General features: G+C 58.6%; 2 protein-coding genes across 6 annotated transcripts; both read right to left on the reverse strand.

The window, feature by feature from the left end:
• Positions 1 to 82: 82 nt before the first annotated feature.
• Positions 83 to 10,339, reverse strand: LOC117977805 (cytosolic phospholipase A2 beta-like). Of its 3 annotated transcripts, none has more exons than XM_063593838.1 (20): positions 10,273 to 10,339; positions 8,001 to 8,073; positions 7,565 to 7,701; positions 7,320 to 7,475; positions 7,130 to 7,170; positions 6,952 to 6,994; positions 6,654 to 6,708; positions 6,276 to 6,406; positions 5,949 to 6,032; positions 5,634 to 5,671; positions 4,419 to 4,554; positions 3,623 to 3,759; positions 3,166 to 3,388; positions 2,916 to 3,033; positions 2,462 to 2,599; positions 2,190 to 2,294; positions 1,857 to 2,036; positions 1,403 to 1,569; positions 716 to 902; positions 83 to 590 (listed from the first exon to the last, which is right to left on the reverse strand). In XM_063593838.1, the coding sequence occupies exons 3-20, from the start codon at positions 7,661 to 7,663 to the stop codon at positions 379 to 381; spliced, it is 2,250 nt and encodes a 749-aa protein (XP_063449908.1). In that variant the 5' UTR covers positions 7,664 to 7,701; positions 8,001 to 8,073; positions 10,273 to 10,339; the 3' UTR covers positions 83 to 378. The 3 variants fall into 3 exon arrangements, with proteins under 3 accessions (XP_063449908.1, XP_063449907.1, XP_063449906.1); XM_063593837.1 differs by lacking the exon at positions 10,273 to 10,339 and adding an exon at positions 9,309 to 9,444 and having other exon boundaries at positions 7,320 to 7,451; XM_063593836.1 differs by lacking the exon at positions 10,273 to 10,339 and adding an exon at positions 9,309 to 9,444.
• Positions 10,324 to 18,441, reverse strand: LOC117977851 (bifunctional peptidase and (3S)-lysyl hydroxylase JMJD7-like). Of its 3 annotated transcripts, XR_008626589.1 has the most exons (9): positions 18,314 to 18,441; positions 13,340 to 13,493; positions 13,010 to 13,263; positions 12,589 to 12,645; positions 11,990 to 12,085; positions 11,682 to 11,758; positions 11,291 to 11,450; positions 11,012 to 11,163; positions 10,324 to 10,460 (listed from the first exon to the last, which is right to left on the reverse strand). XR_008626589.1 is itself a non-coding variant. In XM_055117366.1 (8 exons), exons 1-8 carry the CDS (start codon positions 18,375 to 18,377, stop codon positions 11,075 to 11,077), a joined length of 951 nt encoding a protein of 316 aa, XP_054973341.1. In that variant the 5' UTR covers positions 18,378 to 18,441; the 3' UTR covers positions 10,644 to 11,074. The 3 variants fall into 3 exon arrangements, 2 of the variants coding, with proteins under 2 accessions (XP_054973341.1, XP_034806721.2); XM_055117366.1 differs by lacking the exon at positions 10,324 to 10,460 and having other exon boundaries at positions 10,644 to 11,163; XM_034950830.2 differs by lacking the exon at positions 10,324 to 10,460 and having other exon boundaries at positions 10,644 to 11,163; positions 12,583 to 12,645.
• Between the last annotated feature and the right edge of the window lie 347 nt (positions 18,442 to 18,788).

An 18,788-nucleotide genomic window follows, 5' to 3' on the forward strand; every position in this document is an offset into this window, starting at 1 on the left:
GGGCTCTGTACCAGCCCTTGCCATGTACAGCCAAGAGCCTAGAATGACATGGCCCTTCTCAGCAGTAATAACAGATGGTCTCAGCGCCTCACATTTGTATGAGTCTGTAACGTATCAAGTGCTCCAACTACTCAAGGTAGCGCAGAAGGGAAAACAAACAGGCCGGGGGGTTTTGGGTGATTACACAAATGGGCTTGGCGTCCTTACCCCACTGCAAACTGCTGAGGCACAAGGGAGCTCCCAGCCCTCAGCCTGGACCCTGGGACAGTGCCACCTGAGCCCGAGGCTCTGAAGCACTGCGTGATGACAGTTCCCATCTGCAACTCAGCAGCCAGGGAATGAATGAGAGTTAGTTAGGGGTGGCAGGGGCCCTGGCCATCAGTGGGGCCTGCGCTGCCGCCTCCGCTGCACTGCCTGGCGCAGAGCCTCCAGCAGCTGCTCCTGGTTGTTGCAGACATTGTAATGTGTCAGGTGCAGGAGCTTGTCCACGTCCTCCTGGCTGTAGGTCACCTTCGTGTAGTGGTAGGGATAGTCCGATGAAGACAGGTTCACCTCCCCAGCTGCCGCCTCCTCGGGTGTCCGCCGGACCCCTGTGGAGAGAGTGCAGCCTGGCATGGGGAACACGTTGTGGGGAAGACGGGTTTGGAGAGGCACAGGGGACGGAGGAGGTGTGGGGGACCGGGGCAGCAGGATGGGGAGGTGAACAGCAGCTCACCAGGGGCCAAGTACTCCCGGAAGGAGTCGCTGACCAGAGGAAAGTGCAGCACCGCAGGGGCTCCGGGGCAGGTGGGGTCGGAGAAGGTGTGGCACTCCCGAGGCTGGAGCTGTTCTTTGGGGCTGGGCGAGATGGGTGGGAACGGGATCCCCTGCTCCTGGCAGAACCAGCCCAGGAGCTGCAACTGCTGCAGGGCAGGCAGAAGGGGCTTCAGAGGGACAGGGCCCCTGGCATCCTCAACACTGGGGCTGACGTAAGATGCACAGGACCTGGGGCTCAAATGCCAAAACGCTCTCCAGTGGGGCCTATGAAGCCAGTCGTTGGAAAAAACTCTCCACACCTGACAGGCCTCGGTGGCAGCTCCTCTGGGGCTAGACGGAGCCGGGTTACTCCCAGCATTCCAGTTCTGACACTGGGAGCCAAAGCAGACTCAGCAGGTGGGCCCAGAGGCCCAGGACCACACCTCGCAGGTCAGTAAAGGGGACCCAGCTACAAGATACCAGGAGCACCTCGCCAGCTTCCCAACTTCTGGAAAAGAATGAGCTGCTCTGGTGGCAAATTAAGATTCCAGTGTCCCAGTCACAGCTCCTAAAGGAAGCTGAACCAGACACTGGACTCCAAAGCCCCTCTCTTCAGGGGACAGGGGCCACCCACCGCCTCCCTGGTGGGCTGCCCACCCTTCCCAACCTGGAAGGCTCCGTGGAGGTTGTAGTCCAATGACAGGATGAGGTCCACGTCCCGAGTGGGCTGCAGGAGGGGCAGGCAGCTGGTATTGATGAGGTAGCCAACATCCAGCAGGCACAGGTGGGGCTCTGAGGGTGTCAGCTGGTTGGGGAGCCCATCCAGAGTGGTAGCTGGAAGGTTGGGGAGAGCAGCAATTGTCAGAGACACCAAGGGTACCAGATTCCTGCTGGAAGGAGAGACTCTGGCCTCTGGTCCCTGCTCTCCTGCTGAACCAACACCCCCAACAGCCCTGCAGGTGGGTCCTGGGTCCCCAAGACAAGGAGAAAAAGACCCCTGTTCCAAGTAGTCCAGGGAATCAAGCTCAAAGCAGGAGAATGGGAGTGGACCGTGAGGGGTATCTGGACTGGGGACTCAAGGCTCAGGTGGCCACAGGAGGACTTTGGAGAGAAGCAGGTACCTTTCCATGTAGAGAAGTGAGGATGCTGGAAGTAGTCTTTGTGGAAATGGAGGCCACGCAGGAAATTATGTGTGGCCTGGGCCAGTGGACGCCACGTCAGAAGATCGGTGAAAAACTCAGCTATCCTGCCGGCTGTTGAGGGTGGTACTTCTATCTTCAGAAGGGGGACCTGCTCCTTGTCTACACAGGCAAGGTGGGGAAATGGGGACTCCTGCACCTTTATCCCCACCTTGGTGGTGACCCTGGAGGGGAAGAGGTGTGAACCCCCTGCCCCCTGGTGCAGCCCCAGCTGGCTGCCCCTTGGCACCCTTATGAAGGGGCCGGAGCACTTACCCAGGTTGGCCTGGTTCCTGACCCAGTGGTCCCAGAACTGGCTGGGCTCTGAGGCCCAGTATGAGCTCTCCTGGAGGTTGGCTGCATACAGGTTGCTCCAGATACCTGAAAGAGCGGCCGTGAGGGAAGAGGGCCCCCGACTCTTGTCCCAACCCTACCCTTCCCCATGGCCAGTCCTGGCCCAGGAAACTCTTCTGACCGAGGCTGCCCTCTCACCCAGGACCCATTTTCCCTGCTCGGCCCAGCTTCCCCGGCCTGCCAGTGCCCCTCACCTTCTAAGCAGCAGATGCGGGAGTCAGGAAGCCTCTTCATCAGCTGCCCCATAAAGAACTCAGAGCCAAAGAGCTCAGAGGGGATGAAGGCCCCGTACTTGGGGAAGCCGACCTCATAGGGAGAGAACTCGCACCACTCTGTGAGGAGCCCACCCCTCAGCCTCGTGGTGCAGAGCCCTCAGGCACCCACACCCCCACCCCGACCCAGGGTTTTGCTTTAGGGCAGCTGAGGACCAGGAGGCCCAGGCCTTGTGGCCTGGGCTTTGTGCATAGGACCTAAGGCCCCTGCCTCCTTCCCAAAGGGCTGAGGGACCCCGGTAGGGTGTCGGTCTCCAGAAAGCATGGGACCTGGCTCAGGAGAGGTGGGTGTGACATCTACAATCTGCACACAGGCCCCGTCTCCCCTTATTCCACCAACTGCAAGGGCACAGGTCTCAGCTCTTGGGCCACTCACCCCCAAATTCCAAAGTGGTCAGGCTCTGCCCTTTGGTGTTGAGGGCACAGTAGATGGGCAGAGGGTTCTGGCCATGACTCAGGGCCTCCCGTTGATCTGAGAGCTTGTGATCATGGGGCTGGGGAAAGATGCATAGAACCTAAACCCACAGTGGCCTGGGTGCCCAGGGCCTTTCCCACCCTGCTGTCCAGCACCGAGCCCCAGCTACAGCCCTTGCCCTGGCTCTGCCCCCAGGCCGCAGCCCCCGCACCTCATCATGCAGCAGCGCCTCGTTGATGAGGGCCCACAGGTTGGTGAAGCAGCTTGGGTAGCCCAAGCGGGCACGCTCGGCCAGCTCCTGCCGGTACCGCTGCAGCTGGCTGAGGGCCAGCACACCCAGCTTGTTCTTGGTCACCTGGGTCTTCAGCAACTCAGTGGGCCCTGCCAGGTCCTTCTGAGACCACTCTGGGTCCTCAGAAAGGTTGGCCAAGGCCCTGGGAAAAGCCAAAGCCAGAGGGCTGTCACTGAAGGACCCCATCTAGACCCCGCGTGCCCCGGGCTTTCTAGGACAATGGCCTGGCAGGGACCTTCCCAGGGTCCCCTTGAGCACGTTTCTCCCTGGCACATTCATTCTCCCAGCCCTTCTAGTTTTCTCAGAGGCCTAGGAGAACCCTGGCACCAGTACCCCCTGCCACACAGGGTCCAGCATCAGCCTGCCCCCAGCTCACCAGGTGGAGCCCGAGGCCCCGGTGATGTAGGAGACGCAATCCAAGAGGCCCAGCTCCTTCAGGCCAGCCAGCTGCCCATACAGGGAAGTCATTGCCCGGATCCCACCACCAGTGGCCATAATAGCTACCACTGGGATCTGGAAAAGAAGAGAGCCAGGCCTGTAGAGGCCCTAGGGATGGGGAAGGCCAAGTCACAGGAAGAAGAGGTAGCAGGTCAAGTGGCCACCCAGCCCACAGCTAAGGCCTGATCACAGGTCTTGGGACCAGTTCTGAGTCAGCCCTGGGGGCCAGAAACAGCCTTTTGAGTGCCCACCTCCTCCAGTCCTAAGGGCTCCAGGAAAAAATGGCCCAGGCAAGTTCTGAGCCTCATCTCCTTGCCCTCAGCCCCCGAGCCTGATGCTCACTTTCTGGAAGCCCCAGGGCCCGCCTCAAAATTTTCCCAAATTGCCATCACTCCCCCAGGAGATGGCCCAGGCTAATATGAACCTCCTGAAGCACCCTGGGCCAACAGGCCTCATACCAGATATCTGTCTCCCTCCTCAGACAGGCTAGGCTGAGAACCAAGAAACAGAGTAGGAAAGCCAGCCCTATGAGGTAGCTCCCATGCAGGCTCCAGGTGCCTCAAGCAACACTCTGCCTGTACCAAGTCCCTGCTAACACCAGGTGAGAGGAAGCAGGGTGGGGACAGGCAGCTACGAGCTCTGGTCTAGATCAGGGACAAGCAGCTCCAGTGTTCAGCACCAGGAGCTAGGCCCAAGCAAGCCCGGGGACACCCCATCCAGCCCAGCCCCCAAACCTCATCCTCCTGCAGGTCTCCGTCCAGCTGCAGGGCCTGCCTCAAGGCCGCGGCCACCACCTGCTTCCTCCTGCTCAGGAAGGCCTGCTCCTCTGCACAGGGCCCGAAGCCGAGTCGCATGGCCAGCTCCCTCAGTCTGGCCGGGGAAGGAAGAGACTGTGAGACAGCTCTCAACCCTCCCCAGAGAATGGAAAGCTGGGTCTGCCTCACCTGTAATACCTACTGCTCTCCCTCTTCTCCCCAACCCTCAATGCCACTCCTGTGTCACAAGACTGAAGTTTGACACCTGGGGAGAGTGTGTCCATGTGGACATGCTTGGGAATGCAGCAAAGCAGACTGGCAGGACCCAGAATGCCGTGGCCGAAAGAGGCTGCTTGGGGTTCCCAGGTGCAGACAGGCCCCCAGGCAGGCCCCATACCATAGATCCCCCCCTCCAAGTCTCGCGTTCTGTCCCTTACCCACGGAGTTCAAAGCACTTTGGGAGGCTGAGGCAGGCATATAACTTGAGGCCAGGACCAGCCTGGCCAATGTGGGGAAACCCCGTCTCCACTAAAAATACAAAAATTAGTTGGGTGTGGTGGTGGGCACCTGTAATCCCAGCTACTCGGGAGGCTGAGGCAGGAGAATCGCTTGAACCCCAGAGGCGGAGGTTGCAGTGAGCCAAGATCGCGCCATTGCACTCCAGCCTGGGCGACAGAGAGAGACTCCATCTCAAAAAAAAAAAAAAGGGCAGGGGGCGGGGCAGAAAAGGACCAATAATCCTGTGTCTGTGAGGTGAGAAGCCACTCTCTCAAGACAGAGGGCCAGGGTGGGCGACAACTCTACGAATCATTTAAGGTCCAGCCATAACAGCTTCCACCCAAAAGGGCGCAATTTCCCCTCTTCTCTCCCTTGGTTTTCCTGCCCTCTCTGCGCCCCAAACCATGTTACCATTTTCCATCCTCGCCTCCCTGCGTTTTCCAGCCAAACATTTATCAAGTGCTCCCCGGGTGCCTGGCACTGGGCCGGTCACTCACCCCTCTGACCATAGGTGCTAAGACTCCTCCCAGTACTCCACCCAGTACTTCGTGCCCCACCGAGCGCAAGCCTGAGCCCCTTCAGAGAGCATGAGGATGAGGGGCGGCTGTTTCTCCCCCTCACTCCTCCAGGCCTCCTCCAGCCCCGCACCCTGGTTGTTTTCCAGGGCCTTGCCCAGCCCCCAGCCAGGCCTCTCACCCTGCTTCTTTTTTCAGCTCCTCTCTCATCAGGGGCTCCTGAAAACCGTGAAGGCCCCAGTCACAAAAGGTCGGCCACCTCCACCCAGCTCTGGTCCTCTTACCCTGATCCCCGGCGCACCACCCCCGCCCCGCCACTGTCTCCACAGGCGCCAGGCCTGAAGCAGGGATGCTCAGAGGACACTCCCCAAAGAGCCTGGTCCCAGCACCTGCTCAGGGTGTGACCCACGGAGAAGCAGGAAGCAGGCCCCTCCCTTTGTGGCCTGGGTACCAGCCCCATCCAGGCACCTTGCTTCCTTCCCTGGGAGGCCAGTACCTGGGACGTGGGGAAGACAAGCCTCACCACTTGACCAGAGGGCAGGGAACTCAGTGGCACCTTTAGTTGCTCCTCGGGGGCATCCTGCAGGGGACAAAGAATGGAGACCTAAGAATCTTTACGCTTCCACTCCTAGCAAAGACCTCACCAAACTCCCGCCGGCAGCCATAGAGGTATGGGAGGGACGGGAAGGGGAGGCCAGCATGGGCCTACACATGCTGCCAGGGTGCCCACTCTGCCAGGTGGAGCAGAGGTCAGACTGGGAGGAGGTGCAGAGGGAGGGAGGAAGTTCTGGGGGCCCCACCTCGAGGGAGCGAGGCACACTACCTGCAGGTGAATACACAGCTCCTGCTCCCAGCAGGCTGGGCAGTGGAAGCGGAAGGTGCCAGTGCCCACAGAGGCCTCCTGCGAACCCTCACAGGACCCAGGAACCACAAGCTGAACTCTGTGCTCTGAGGCTGGAAACAGGAACCAGAGCAGAGAGGCTGGGGACGGTATCTCTGCCCACAGAACCCATCTTGCTGCGTGGCCTGGAGGGCACCTCCCTCTCCCCGCTGAAATGATCTGGTGGAGATGGATCCCCCACCACGGTCCCCCGAGAAGGCCTAAGGGGAAAGCTCAGGCCCCAGGGAGAATTGTCCAATGCTTAAAGGGGGAAGACAAGAGCTGAGAGCCAGGGGCTGTCCCAGTGGGTTGGGGACTCACACTTCTGGTCTCCTGTCTCCTCCAGTTGAACGTGCAAGCAGGAGAGCTCCCGGGCCTGAGTCATGAAGACAGCCCCTCAGACACTAACCCCACCCCCCATTCAGGGACCCCACCCTCGCAGCACCCTGGCTGCTGCTGGTCTGCACTTCATTACCTGGGCCCTTGAGATTGTATTCCCTTAACAAACTGAAATCCCAGGGTCCCCAGGCTGAGGCAGCGGTGGGCCTGTACCTCAAGTCGCTGGCATGAGGGAGTCCCGGGGACCCCAGACCACCTCCCAGAGCACTGGCACACTCACCACCAGAATGCCATTGCTGACGAGCCACTCGCCACGGTCAGCCCTGGAAAGAGCCCCCAGAGCCCCCTTAGCAGGAGTCCAGGTTCCCACCCCACAGAGACCTGGGCATCCCCCAGGCACTAGTGCTGTCCTTCCCACAAGTCACTCCCACCCAAACTGCCCCAGGCCCCTGACTCACAGACTCTGCAGGTGAAATTCAACTTCCAGGCGCCCCTCACCCTGGGAAGAGAGCCAGAAGTAAGTTAGAAAGGGTCAGAAGGAGTGCACATATGTCAGTGAGTATGAGAGACATGCGTGTGTGTGCATGTGTGCGCGTGGAGATTTCAACCCAGACACCAGCTAGGGCTGCTGTGGAAACACCGCCTTGCCTGAGGGCTCAGTGAGAAGCTCTCACGCCAGAACTCCCCAGCCCGCAGAGTCCCCGCATCAAACAGTACTGACAACACAGGGTCATCTCCGGTCACCAGGTCCTGGTCAAAGACTTTCAGTTCCATGACATTCTGGAGGGGAAACGAGTGACAGGGCTGCAGGAGGGAGGGGACAGAAAGGTGAGCAGGGCAGCGGCAGTGGCTGGCGAGGATGTGGGTAGAGTCAGCGCTGATGCCCGGCCCACCTTGAGCTGCCTGTGGATCCTGAAGTGAAAGCTCTGGTTCCAGACAGGGCTACTGCTGTTCTTGACCGTGCGTGTCTGGAGCCTGTGGCTGCAGGCCATGGGCAGCCAGAGAGCCACGTAGCAGTCAGAGGGGGTCACTACAGGAAGGAACAAGTGCCCAGCAGTGGACAAGAGCCCTTCCCAGCCGCCCAGACCCACTTCCTTCCATCACCTAGAGCCCCATGTGGGTTAAGACTGAGGGGGAGGGGGAGGGGAAGTGGGGGCCAGAGGCAGAGCCCCAGCTGCCACCTTCCACCCAGAAGCTCCTCTCAGCTCCCTCCTCTAGGCCCTGCCCACCGGCCCACCCGCCTCCACCAAATCCAGCCACAGCACCCTCCTCCTCAGCACCCTCCTCCTCCCTCAGCCCGGCACAGGGGCCAGGGCGGTGCGCACTCACCTAGGTCCTTAGAGGGTAGGTGATGGGCCTGCAGGACACGAACCGTGAGCAGGCAGGTCCTGGACACCTCTGCCTGCAGAGGTGGGAGAGGGGAGACCTGCTACGGGCTGATGAAGCCAAGGGTGACAGGGGCCACAAAGGAGGCTGGAGCAGTGCCTCAAGGCCTAATCCTGAACCCCAGGCCCATCCTCCATCTCATCAGAATCCTGAATCAACAAGAGGAGACATGATATCTCCATCACGACGCCTGCCAGCACTTACACGATGCTCTGCGCCGGCTCTGGGCCAAGGGCTTTGCATACATTAACTCATTTATCGCACAACCATCTTATGCACAGATACTATTTACGATGGCCCACTCCACAAGGAAACTGAGGCACAGAGAAGCAGTCACTTGCCTGAGGTCCACAATTGGGGTTGGAGCCCGGGCAGGCTGGCTCCATATTTATGCCTCACACAGACCTGCTTCCACCTTCTCGGGCTAGTATCCTTTAGGCTCTCCACCCCACATCCCCAGCCCACACCCCAGCTAAGCAGCTTTCCGGCTGGTCTTGGGTGGCAGGGGACATAAGCTATCGAGGGAGGGGAAGTAGCACATCAGGGCCTTGGGCCCCAGGCTGAGCTGCTCTCGTACCCTCCCTCCACCCTGGTCAGAAGAGCATCCTGGAAATGGGCTCTCTCCTGGGCAGGGGAGGCGGCTCCTAGCTCAGACCCCTCACAGGCTGTCATGTCCTCCAGGTCCTGCCAGGTCAGGCTGAAGATGGTCCCCTGGTAGCTCCCTCCAAACCCATGCCCCTGGTTCTGGGAATGCAGCCTGGCAGGCGCACCGGGACCAGGGAAGCCTGTGCCAACTGCTTCCTTTCGGCCTTCCACCTGCCTCCGCAAGGACCCTAACAGGTCAAGTCCAGGGAGCAACCAGGTCCAGGGCAGTGCTGGAGGGCCTCATCCACCAGGGTCAGCCCAGGGCCCTCACACTCCAGGCAACTGAGTCAGAGGAGCATGGAGGAGCCACTTGCTTCCAGGGCCTCAGGGCGGCAGCTGGGAGCCTCTGAGTCTCCAGGGCCCAAATCTATGGTGCCAGGGAGCTCTGCCAGGAGCCCGTTCCCAGGACAGAAAACACTCAGGACGGATCCCTCATCCCCAAGCCTCCTTCTCCCCTGGCTTCTGCCCACTACCCTGGTCTTGTGGTCAATAAACTCCCCTCCCTACCCCTGGAGAAGACCACAGCTCCCATAAGAAACATATTAACTAGGCCCCAGGTAGAGACCAGGGGTCCCAGTAGGGACCCAGGGCCCTGCCAGGCCTTACCACAGCCATGAGACTGAGTCCTCAGGAGCAGGAATGATGGGGCAGTGGCCACAGGATCAAGGACTGTCAGCTTTCTAACCCAGAGCCAGGGATGTGATGTCCCAATTGGTCCCAAGTCCCTCCTATCCGCCGTCTCTGCTCCACCTAAGCTCCACACCCACTCCTGAACCAGCCACCTGTCCAGGAAATGAGGCACCCTAAGCCTATACTAGAGCTCCTGATACCTCTGTGGCACTCGCCAGCCTTTACCAGCTGGGCCTGCCCCACCCAGCCCTGCAATCCCAGCCTGGAGAGCTTGCTGCCAGGGGCTGAGCAGAAGGAAAGCAGGGGTGAGTCCCAGAACAGCAGCCAAGGGAAGAGTGGAGTTCCCTGTCACAGGCCTTTCGCAACTCTGGCACCTGTTGGACAGGAATGCCCAGTCTTGATGGCAGGGCTCCATCAATCTGAGATGAACACCCGGGCCCCCTCACGACAGGCAGGGGAGTGGCTGTCACATAAAACAGCCCTTCAAAGCTAGGGGCTGAGTGGCCAGGGATGAGGCCTGTGGGTTGGCACTCAGGGGCAGGGGGTTCTTCTGCCTCCAGGGCATGGTTTGTTGGGGGGTCAGCGTGTGGAAACCAACTCTTTCCTCAGAGGGACAGCCCTAGGAGAGGCGGGGGCTTCCGTCCCTTCCTGCCTGTGCCTGTTATGGGAGAAACAGGGGTTATCCCCAGGGCACCAGGTCCCACCTGCTGCCCCTGAACTGGGGGAGGACAGTAACCAGAGGAGAGCTAGGAATAGCTCTCAAGGTCCTGGGCCAAAGAGGTCCGGACCAGAGAGCTACAAGACTCAGGTCTGCTTGCTTGTCCCAGGGAGGGGCTGCAGTGGCTCTCATGGACAGCGGGACTTGGGCAGCGGACGGCTCTTTGGGCCCAGGCTGGGATCCAGCCCTCACCCCCAGTGAAGGTCACCCTGAAGTTTTTACCTGAACCTTCAGGCCCTCCTTAGACCACAGAAGGCAACTTCAAGAGGGAGGATCAGAACATACGACTCATAAGCCAGGCGCAGCGGCTCACACCTGTAATCCCAGCACTTTTGGGAGGCCGAGGCAGGTGGATCACGAGGTCAGGAGATCAAGACCATACTGGCTAACACGGTGAAACCCCGTCTCTCCTAAAAATACAAAAAAATTAGCCGGGCGTGGTGGCACGCACCTGTAGTCCCAGCTACTTGGGAGGCTGAGGCAGAATAGTGTGAACCTGGGAGGCGGAGCTTGCAGTGAGCTGACATCACACCACTGCACTCCAGCCTGGGTGACAGAGCGAGACCCCATCTTAAAAATAAAAAAAAAAGACATACGACTCACAGCTACCTTTTATTCCACATGTCCTGTGTGCCAGCTCCATGCTGGTCCTCATAGACATCATCTCCAAGCCCACAACAGCCCCGCAAGGTACAGCCATTATTATCTCTTTACTGACAGGACACCAATGCCCAAGACGCAGTGACTCGCCCAACATCACAGTGCTTGGGAGAGGTGCCGCTGCACCTGATCCCCGCTCTGCTCACCTGTGTGGCAACTTCCTGAGAACCCTCACCCAGACCTGCCTGGCACCTTGAGTCCTTATGACCACATTCCAAGATCCTCCAAAGCTGATCTCAAGCCATGCTGGACCTGGGGCCAGCAGCCAGCATGCACACTCCAGGCTCTCTCGAGAACTGACCTGGCCAGGGAGGGGCTGGCCCCGTCCCCCGAGGCGTGCTTGGTCGTGTTCACCAGTGCTCCATCAGTCAAGGCCTGAAGCCTTGGTGAGGGAGTCGAGCAGCTGGAAGTAACTATACTTGAGGTCGTATTCCATGTCATACCAGAAATTCACTGTGGGAAGAACGGGGATCTGAGCATGAAGATCCCTCTTCTGACCCAGAGCCTCCCAAGCCTCCCCCCAGAGGCCCTGCTGGACCTTGGCAGGGCCTGTCCCCAGGCGGCCTGGACAACTCCTCACCTGCGATGCAGCCCTGGGACTGCTGGACGTGGTGGAACCACAGAGCCGGCAGATAGAGCATCTCACCAGCCCGCACCGTGCAGCGAAGGGCCTGGGCCTGACTGTAACTAGGGTACCGTGCTAGGTCTGGCGCCAAGGGGTCCAGTGGGATCCAGGGCACCTGGGAACACATCAGATGCCAGGGAGCAGCCCCCCAGACCCCCCAGGACTTCAGGTTCTGTCCCTTCCAAAGGTCAACACCACAGGCCCTGCTTGGCTCAGCACTGAAAGGCCTCAGACTCAGGGACTTTTCAGAGCAAGGTGCCACCTCTCCCCAGATCTTTTGTGCCTGCTCTTCAGAGCCAGGCTTCTGCCCTTCTCCCTCCCTAGAGCCCAAGAACAGGACAGACACCTTCTCCATGGCCTCTTCATCCACCACCTTAAAGGTGCCCTCTTCAGTTAGCTGGTAGGTTGCCGGCGTGTACAGCTCTGGAGCCCAAGGGAGAAGGGTGTGGGGGAATTGCAAACAGCCTGGAACTTGCCAGACCCTCCTCCACCCCAGCCAGCCCTGGGCAGGGGCAAGGGGATCAGGGGCCCTGGTGCACTGGGGATGCCACAGCCACACCTCAGGCCTGGGAACTGGCCTCCCAGGCTCTTGCTGCCTCCCTCCCCCTTGGGCCAGCTGTTCCCCAGCCCCTCCCTGCAGGCCACATCCCCTACCATAGGGGATGAAGGGCCAGTCGCTGGGCGGATGGAACAGGAAATGCTTCTCTCCTGAGACCACGCAGTAGAGGTTCTCATAGTGGTCCTTGTGCACTGCCAACAGAAAGAAGGCCCGGGGGCAGGGTATGGAGGGCAGGGGCACGGGAGGAGGCAAATCATCATGCTGAGAGCCCCGCACCCCAAGACGGCCTATGACAAAAGAGAAGCACGCACAGAGCCAGTGGGCTGGAGATGCCAGGGGCTCTGATGGGCATTCTGGAACTCTGCCTACCAGGGACCTGATGCTCACCAGGCCCTGGACTCCTCTTCAACAAGAGGGGAAGTTCTCCTACACTTACCCCCTGGCCCAGCGGGCCTTCAGGGAGGTTTCTTTGGGTCTAGAAGAAACAATGCACCTGCCCCCAATGCCATGGGTCCATTCCCCGACCTCAGCTGTCAGGGGAAACCCTCTGTGGTGCCCGAGTCCTAGAAGCCAAAAGAAATCTTAGAGAACAGCCCAACCTCCACCCAGGGCCATCCCTCCACTCCTGGCCTCGTCTTCCCTCCCTCTGCCCCAACCTGCTCCTTCCCCACCTTTGTATTCCCCTTACACCTACGAGAAGTCACCGCAGCCACCTCCCCCAGCCAGAAGTTCACAGCATCGGGCATCTTTCCTGCAGGGCAGAAGGCAGAGAGCAAGTTAGGAAGGCCAGGCTGGGGAAAGCTGCCATCCAGTGATGCCAGAGCCAAAACCTGTCTGAGCACAGAAGAATCCCAAGAAAGGGGTCAGGGAGAAGAGGCAGAGGTTGGGAAATCTTGGGGAAGGGGTCCTCCCTCCCTGGGGCAGAAGGAAGGACAACAATCTTTGGCAGTTCATCTATGATTAAGTCAAGGCCTGGGAATGTATTTAGTGAGCTGCACCAGATGCTGACAGGACCAAGCCCATAGGCCAGGTCATCACCTAAGAGCAAACAGGCTGACCCCCCTCCTACCCATATCTTCCCTGTCCAGGGCCAGGACCACCCCACCTCCACTCACCCAGGGCTTCGGAGGCCCAGGGCACATGGGATTCCAGATCAGGCAGCAGCTGGGGCAGCTCGGTGGGCAGGTTGGAGCACTGCTTCTGCACATAGAGGACTCCAGGGTGCTGGGCCCGGCCCTCCAGCACATCCAGCACGAAGCTCAGGGGCAGGTGGCGCTCAGCTGGCATCATGAAGCGATCCCCTCTCACGGCATCCGCGTAACCATCTGGGGTCACGGCCACACTCACCTCTGTGGAGCCCACTGTGGTTCTAGAGGAATGGACACTCAGCCCATGCCCAGATGCCAGTAATCACTGCTCACACCTGACCCCAGGGCAGCTCCCACCTGAAATAGGGGAGGGACCACTTCTGGAGGGCCGGCCAGTGCTGCAGAGCGTTGCGGATGATGCACGGCCTGTTGGGGCAGACCCAGTCACGGTAGAAGTGGAGCGGAGTTGGGGGTTTGTCCAGGTAGGGCACAGCAAGAGGCACACAGAGCTCTGAGAGAAAGAAGAAGACAGGGGATGGAAGGGCTGATGTCTGCAGCACCCAGTCCCTGCCCAAGAGATGCCCTCCCTGGAAAGGCCGCGCTGTGTCACTGGGAAATGCTCGTTGGTGACCAAAGGACCCTGGACAACCAGTAATAGAAAGATGAGGAGTGAAAAATGAAAGCAGAAAGCATCACGCACACACACCAGCATGGGCCCTGACCGTCCACGGGGCCAGAGGCTGCTACCCAGCCCATAAGCCAAATCCCCTGTGGGGCTGTGTCTGCACAGTGGACCCTATGCCTTCCCACCCTGGAGAGGCCAGCCTCCTAGCATCTACCAGGAAAGGCCACCATGGAAGTGGCATTGGGAGCTCCAGAATGAGTAAGGCTGAGGCCCCATGGCCACGGGCTATTCTGGGTGTTGTGTGGCTCTGGGAAGCCCCCTTTAACAGTGACATTTACTGAGCACCAGGAATGTGCTCAGCACTTGGCTTGGCTAATCTGGGGCTATCAGGGATGACACAATCATCATCTTAAGAAATTTACAACCTTCTTACCCGGGAAGACAAACTACCAGATGACACCAATGGAGGAAAAGGAAGGGCTCAGCTATGGTTTGGGTCCTGCTGAACAGCATCACCATCTCCAGACACCCAGGGCCACCACGTACACTTCGGCAGGCTGCGTGGTGTGCCGCCTGCACAGGGGTCTACAGTGGCCCTGTGTCACCCCTAATCAAAATCTTTTTGACTCAGCTTTCTCCTTCACTCCCGTCATCCTACTGGTTGGCTCTGAGTCCTGTTGATTCTGTCTCCTATGTCTCTCAAACCCACCGTCTCCTCTCCTCCGCTGGCATCCACATTCCAGCTACCTCCTTTGGGTCCTCACTCAAATATCACATTGATAAGACTTCCTTCTCCGACTATACTTTCTAAATTTATAATCTGTCCCCCTGCCGCAAATCTTTATATCCCTTTCCGTATTTTTTCTCGTTAGCATTCATCACCATCTGACATGCTATATATTTTAGGGCTAGATGTGGTGGCTCATGTCTGTAATCCCAGCACTTTGGGAGGCAGAGGCAGGAGGATTGCTGAGGCCAGGAGGTCAAGACCAGCCTTGGCAACGTAGGGAGACCCCATCTCTACAAAAAAATTAAAAATTAACTGGACATGGTGGCATGCACCTATACTCCTAGCTATGCTAGAGGCTGAAGCCAGAGGATCACTTGAGTCCAAGAGGTAGAGGCTGCAATGAGCTATCATCGTGCCACTGCACTCCAGCCTGGGTGACAGAGCAAGACTTTATCTCAAAAAAAAAAAAAAAAAAAATGAGTGTGGGGTTTGGCCACTGCGCACAGCTAGGCAGGTGGGCTGCGGTGGGGCAGGCAGCTTCAGGTGCCAACACAGGTGCTGGTTTCCTGCAAGGCTGCAGCTAGACCAGGTGTACCATAAGCAGCTTCCACAGCTGACACTGGGAAGCATGGTGGTGGTGCCTGGAAGCTTGCAGATACCAGGAACCGCAGAGCCCTAAAGAGGGTGTCAGAACCCCAGCTTGGGGAGCTCCTGGGTCTGGACTCCCCAAAGGGCCGCAGCTCTTCTTTCCTTCTGGTCACCCACAATGTGGCGAGCAAGACGCATGGTTCAGCCCTCTTCATGTTACAGCTCTTTTCGCCCTGCCACTCAGCAGGTCCCAATTCTTGTCCTGCATCCAGGAAGAATGAGGTACACACAGACAAGCAGAGGGTAAACAAGACAAAGAGGAGCTTTACTGAGCCACAGAATAGCTCAGAGGAGACCCACAGTGGGCAGCTGCTCCCCGCAGCTGGTCGTCCCATCGTCTCTTCTGGTCTGGCTGAGTCAGGGGCTTTTTATGGGTCTCACAGGGGAGGACGTACATGCCTATTGGTCCATGGGCAGCCACGGGTGGGCCGGAAAAAGCACCAAAAGTTCCCATTCCGGTCCATGGAACCGGCAGCCCAGCCCCCAGGCTTCAGGCCTTCCCTGGCTTGAAGGTCGGGCTTCACCGGGACCCGCCACCTTCCACCCAGGAACCTGTCTGCCTCTTGCCACCATTCACGGCACCCAAGCTGTTTGTGCCAAGGGGTGCCTGCAGGCCAGCACTGAGCTGCCCTCAGCCCCTCTTGGCCTCCCTCCCATGCTCGTTGGCACCCAAAGGCCAGAGGGGGCCAAGGAGGCAGGGGGCTGGTGTGTCAGCACTGCAATAGCACCCAGGCTCGGCCTCAACTTTGCTCCATGATCTGATCAGGTGCTGACAGTGGGGAGAAGCCAGACAGCAGGATCAGGCACTTCCAAGCCTGCGGCAGCAGGAAGGGGCCTTCCTGAGTCCCCAAAAGTGCAGACATGCCTGGGTCCACAGCTGCAGCTTGGGAGGCTGCAGCTGCATCTAGGAGGGTGGGGCTCCTGCCTGCTCCTGGCTCCCAAGAGCACAGGGGTGCCTGAGTTGCAGTCCTGGCTTGGGTGGCTGTAATTGCGCCTAGGGAGCTCCCACTCTACCAACTTGGAAGGGGTGGGGCTCCCATTGTCCCCAGTTCCCGCCAGCTCTGTGGAACATGTGGCCCCAGCTGCCTCTCCTCTTCGCATTTTCCCCACAGCGGTGGCGGGCAAGGTGCATATGGCATGGCAGCTCTGACCACCCCAAACAAATGAGCCTAGTAGTCCTGTGTTCCGGAAACAGTGAAGAAGCCAGTTGGCAGGAGCAGGGTCTTTGTGCACATGTGTGAGTATTTTTGTACTCACAAGTACAAGTCCCTACAAGTCCCAGTTGCACCTTTGGCAGGGTGCTCGCAGGCTTCTGGGATGTGGCAGGGAGCGAGGTTCAGGCTGCAGCAGAGGGTTTGGGCTTAGGAGCAGGTCCTGCCCAGCCATGTGAGGGTGGGGGTGGTGCAGTCGGCTGCCTCGGGGATGCAGGGAACAGGGGACTCACTACCACCACTGCTGCTCCCAGAGCTGCTTCTGCTGCCCGACTTGTGCCTCCCCACTGCAGCCAGCATGATGACAGCATCTGCTTCAAACTGCCCGCCACTGTCATCAAAACTACTGGACTCAAACAATCCTCTTGCCTCAGGAGGTGGGACTACAGGCACATGCCACCACACGATGGTGTCTCACTATGTTGCCCACGCTGGTCTTGAACTCCTGGCCTTAAGAGATGCCTCCCACCTTGGTCTCCTGAAGTGCTAGGATTACAGGCGTGAGTCCTGCACACAGCCTGGGATTCTGAAAATGCATGGAAACTGCCATTTTTTCACCCTTTGGACTTCTGCAATTAGGGATTTGTTTTACTTGCTCACCATTTCCTTTAGAGAATGGCTGCTTTCCTCTCCTGGGGCTTCCAAGTGAGAAAATTTCAAAAGGGATCCAAACAATTGCTTTGACCCCATAACTCTGCTAAGAATTTAACAAGGCAGGGAGCAGTGGCTTATGTGTTCCATGGCGTTCCAAAACTTTGGAATGCTGAGGTGGAAGGATTGTTTGAGGAATCTGAGACCAGCCTTGTCTCTACTAAAATTCAGAAAAATTAGCCAGGCGTGGTGGCGCATGCCTGTAGTCTCAGCTACTCCCAGGTGCTGAAGCAGGAGGATCTCTTGAACCTGGGAGGTCGAGGTGCAGCGAGCTATGATTGTGCCACTGCACTCCAGCCTGTGTGACACAGTAAGACCCTGTCTCAAAAAATATAAAGAATTTAACCAACAAACATACTCACACATGTGTAGAAAACGCTGCTCCTGCAGACTGGCTTCTTCACTGTTTCCTAAACACATCAGGCACACTCCCACAGAGGGCTTTGCCTGCACTTACCTTCTAACCTACTTCTTCTACTCTACATTGTACTCATTCAGTACACCTGTGGTTAATTGTCCACCTTCTCACTTAGAATGTAACAGGACATACACTGTAAAAGACAGATTTGTTTTGTTCAGTGATGTATCTCAAACACACTGAACAGAGCCTGGCACACAGAGATGCTGAATAAGTATTTGTTAAATCAATCCTCAAAGTATTCGTTGCAGCATTATTGAAAACAACGGATTGGACATGACCTAAATGACTAAGTGAATACAGCACTAGCACACAGACGTGAAAAAGACTGAGGTAGAGGAATGTGAAATGATCTCCAAGATACACGGTGCAGAAGAGTGTGTTTAGCAGGCTACTATTTGTACAAAAAAAGGGTAAAAAGTCGTGTGTGCACGGATATAAACAATCTTTCTGTAAGAATGCAAACTGGGGCTGGGGGAGAACCTTGCTTCATTTACATTGCGTACCATTGTATATTACATACCCATCACATACACATGAGCCTGTGTTGCTGTTCAGTGGTAAGAAATCATTTACAAATAGAAAAAAGAAGGAAGGAGGGAAGAGAGAAAGAAAGAAAAGGAATAAAAACCAAGCAGGGGAAGAGCCAGGGACCATCTGGTCAGCCTGCAATCCTCCCAAAGTGCGACAAGGGAGTTGAGGTCGGAGGCGGCGCACGTGGGGGAGGAATCCGACCACCACCTGTGTGCCTTCCATGAGCTTTCAACAAGGGCAACAGCAAGCTGCTCAAGACTGTAGGAAACACAGGGCTTCGCCGCGACCACGGTCAAGACGGCACCGGGCCTTGGGAATAACGTGAACAGAATCACCCAGGAAGCCGCGGGAGCGCGCGAACACGGGAGAAGGGAAGCAGGTTGCCACAGAAGAGCAACCCGAGCGGGGCCTCGGGGCAGTCGCACACACGAGGTTCCGAGCCCCCGGTGTCAGCGGCATCCCAGGGCCCCTCCCGTGTTCGGAAATCGCCGCAGCCTGTGGGAGAGCCACTCACCCCTCGCAGCGGCCGGGAATTCTCGTAACTCGCTCCGCGCGGCTTCCAAAGCCGCCTCCGCCATGGCTGCGTCAGCGCCGGCCGAGACCCCGCCTTTCCCCGACGCCCCGCCGCAGGCCACACCCCCAGCACTCGCCCCGCCCTTCCAGAGGCACCCGCCGCAGGCCACACCCCCAGCACTCGCCCCGCCCTCCCCGCCGCAGGCCACACCCCCAGCACTCGCCCCGCCCTCCCCGACGCCCCGCCGCAGGCCACACCCCCAGCACTCGCCCCGCCCTTCCAGAGGGACCCGCCGCAGGCCACACCCCCAGCACTCGCCCCGCCCTCCCCGCCGCAGGCCACACCCCCAGCACTCGCCCCGCCCTCCCCGCCGCAGGCCACACCCCCAGCACCCCGCCCCGTCCTGCCCCTGGACACATACCGGGTTCTGCCAGCGAAGCGGTGGAGCGACTGGCAGCGCCCGCTTCGGCCTGCC

The sequence above is a fragment of the Pan paniscus genome, chromosome 11 (assembly GCF_029289425.2).
Source record: "Pan paniscus chromosome 11, NHGRI_mPanPan1-v2.0_pri, whole genome shotgun sequence".
In the NCBI taxonomy this organism is placed as follows: domain Eukaryota; kingdom Metazoa; phylum Chordata; class Mammalia; order Primates; family Hominidae; genus Pan; species Pan paniscus.

What these genes read in the sequence shown, in the direction of transcription:
- LOC117977805 (XM_063593836.1), bottom strand. An exon ending in AGCTGTGTATTCACCTGCAG is followed by an intron (nt 6,033 to 6,275) that starts GTAGTGTGCCTC and finishes TGTCCCCTGCAG; the next exon opens with GATGCCCCCGAGGAGCAACT. An exon ending in GGGGCCTCGGGCTCCACCTG is followed by an intron (nt 3,389 to 3,622) that starts GTGAGCTGGGGG and finishes GGCTTTTCCCAG; the next exon opens with GGCCTTGGCCAACCTTTCTG.
- LOC117977851 (XM_034950830.2), bottom strand. Translation starts at nt 18,377, where the DNA reads ATGGCGGAGGCGGCTTTGGAAGCCGCGCGGAGCGAGTTACGAGAATTC. An exon ending in TGGTCCCTCCCCTATTTCAG is followed by an intron (nt 13,264 to 13,339) that starts GTGGGAGCTGCC and finishes CCATTCCTCTAG; the next exon opens with AACCACAGTGGGCTCCACAG. An exon ending in TGCGGTGACTTCTCGTAGGT is followed by an intron (nt 12,086 to 12,582) that starts GTAAGGGGAATA and finishes TTCTGTTGGCAG; the next exon opens with TGCACAAGGACCACTATGAG.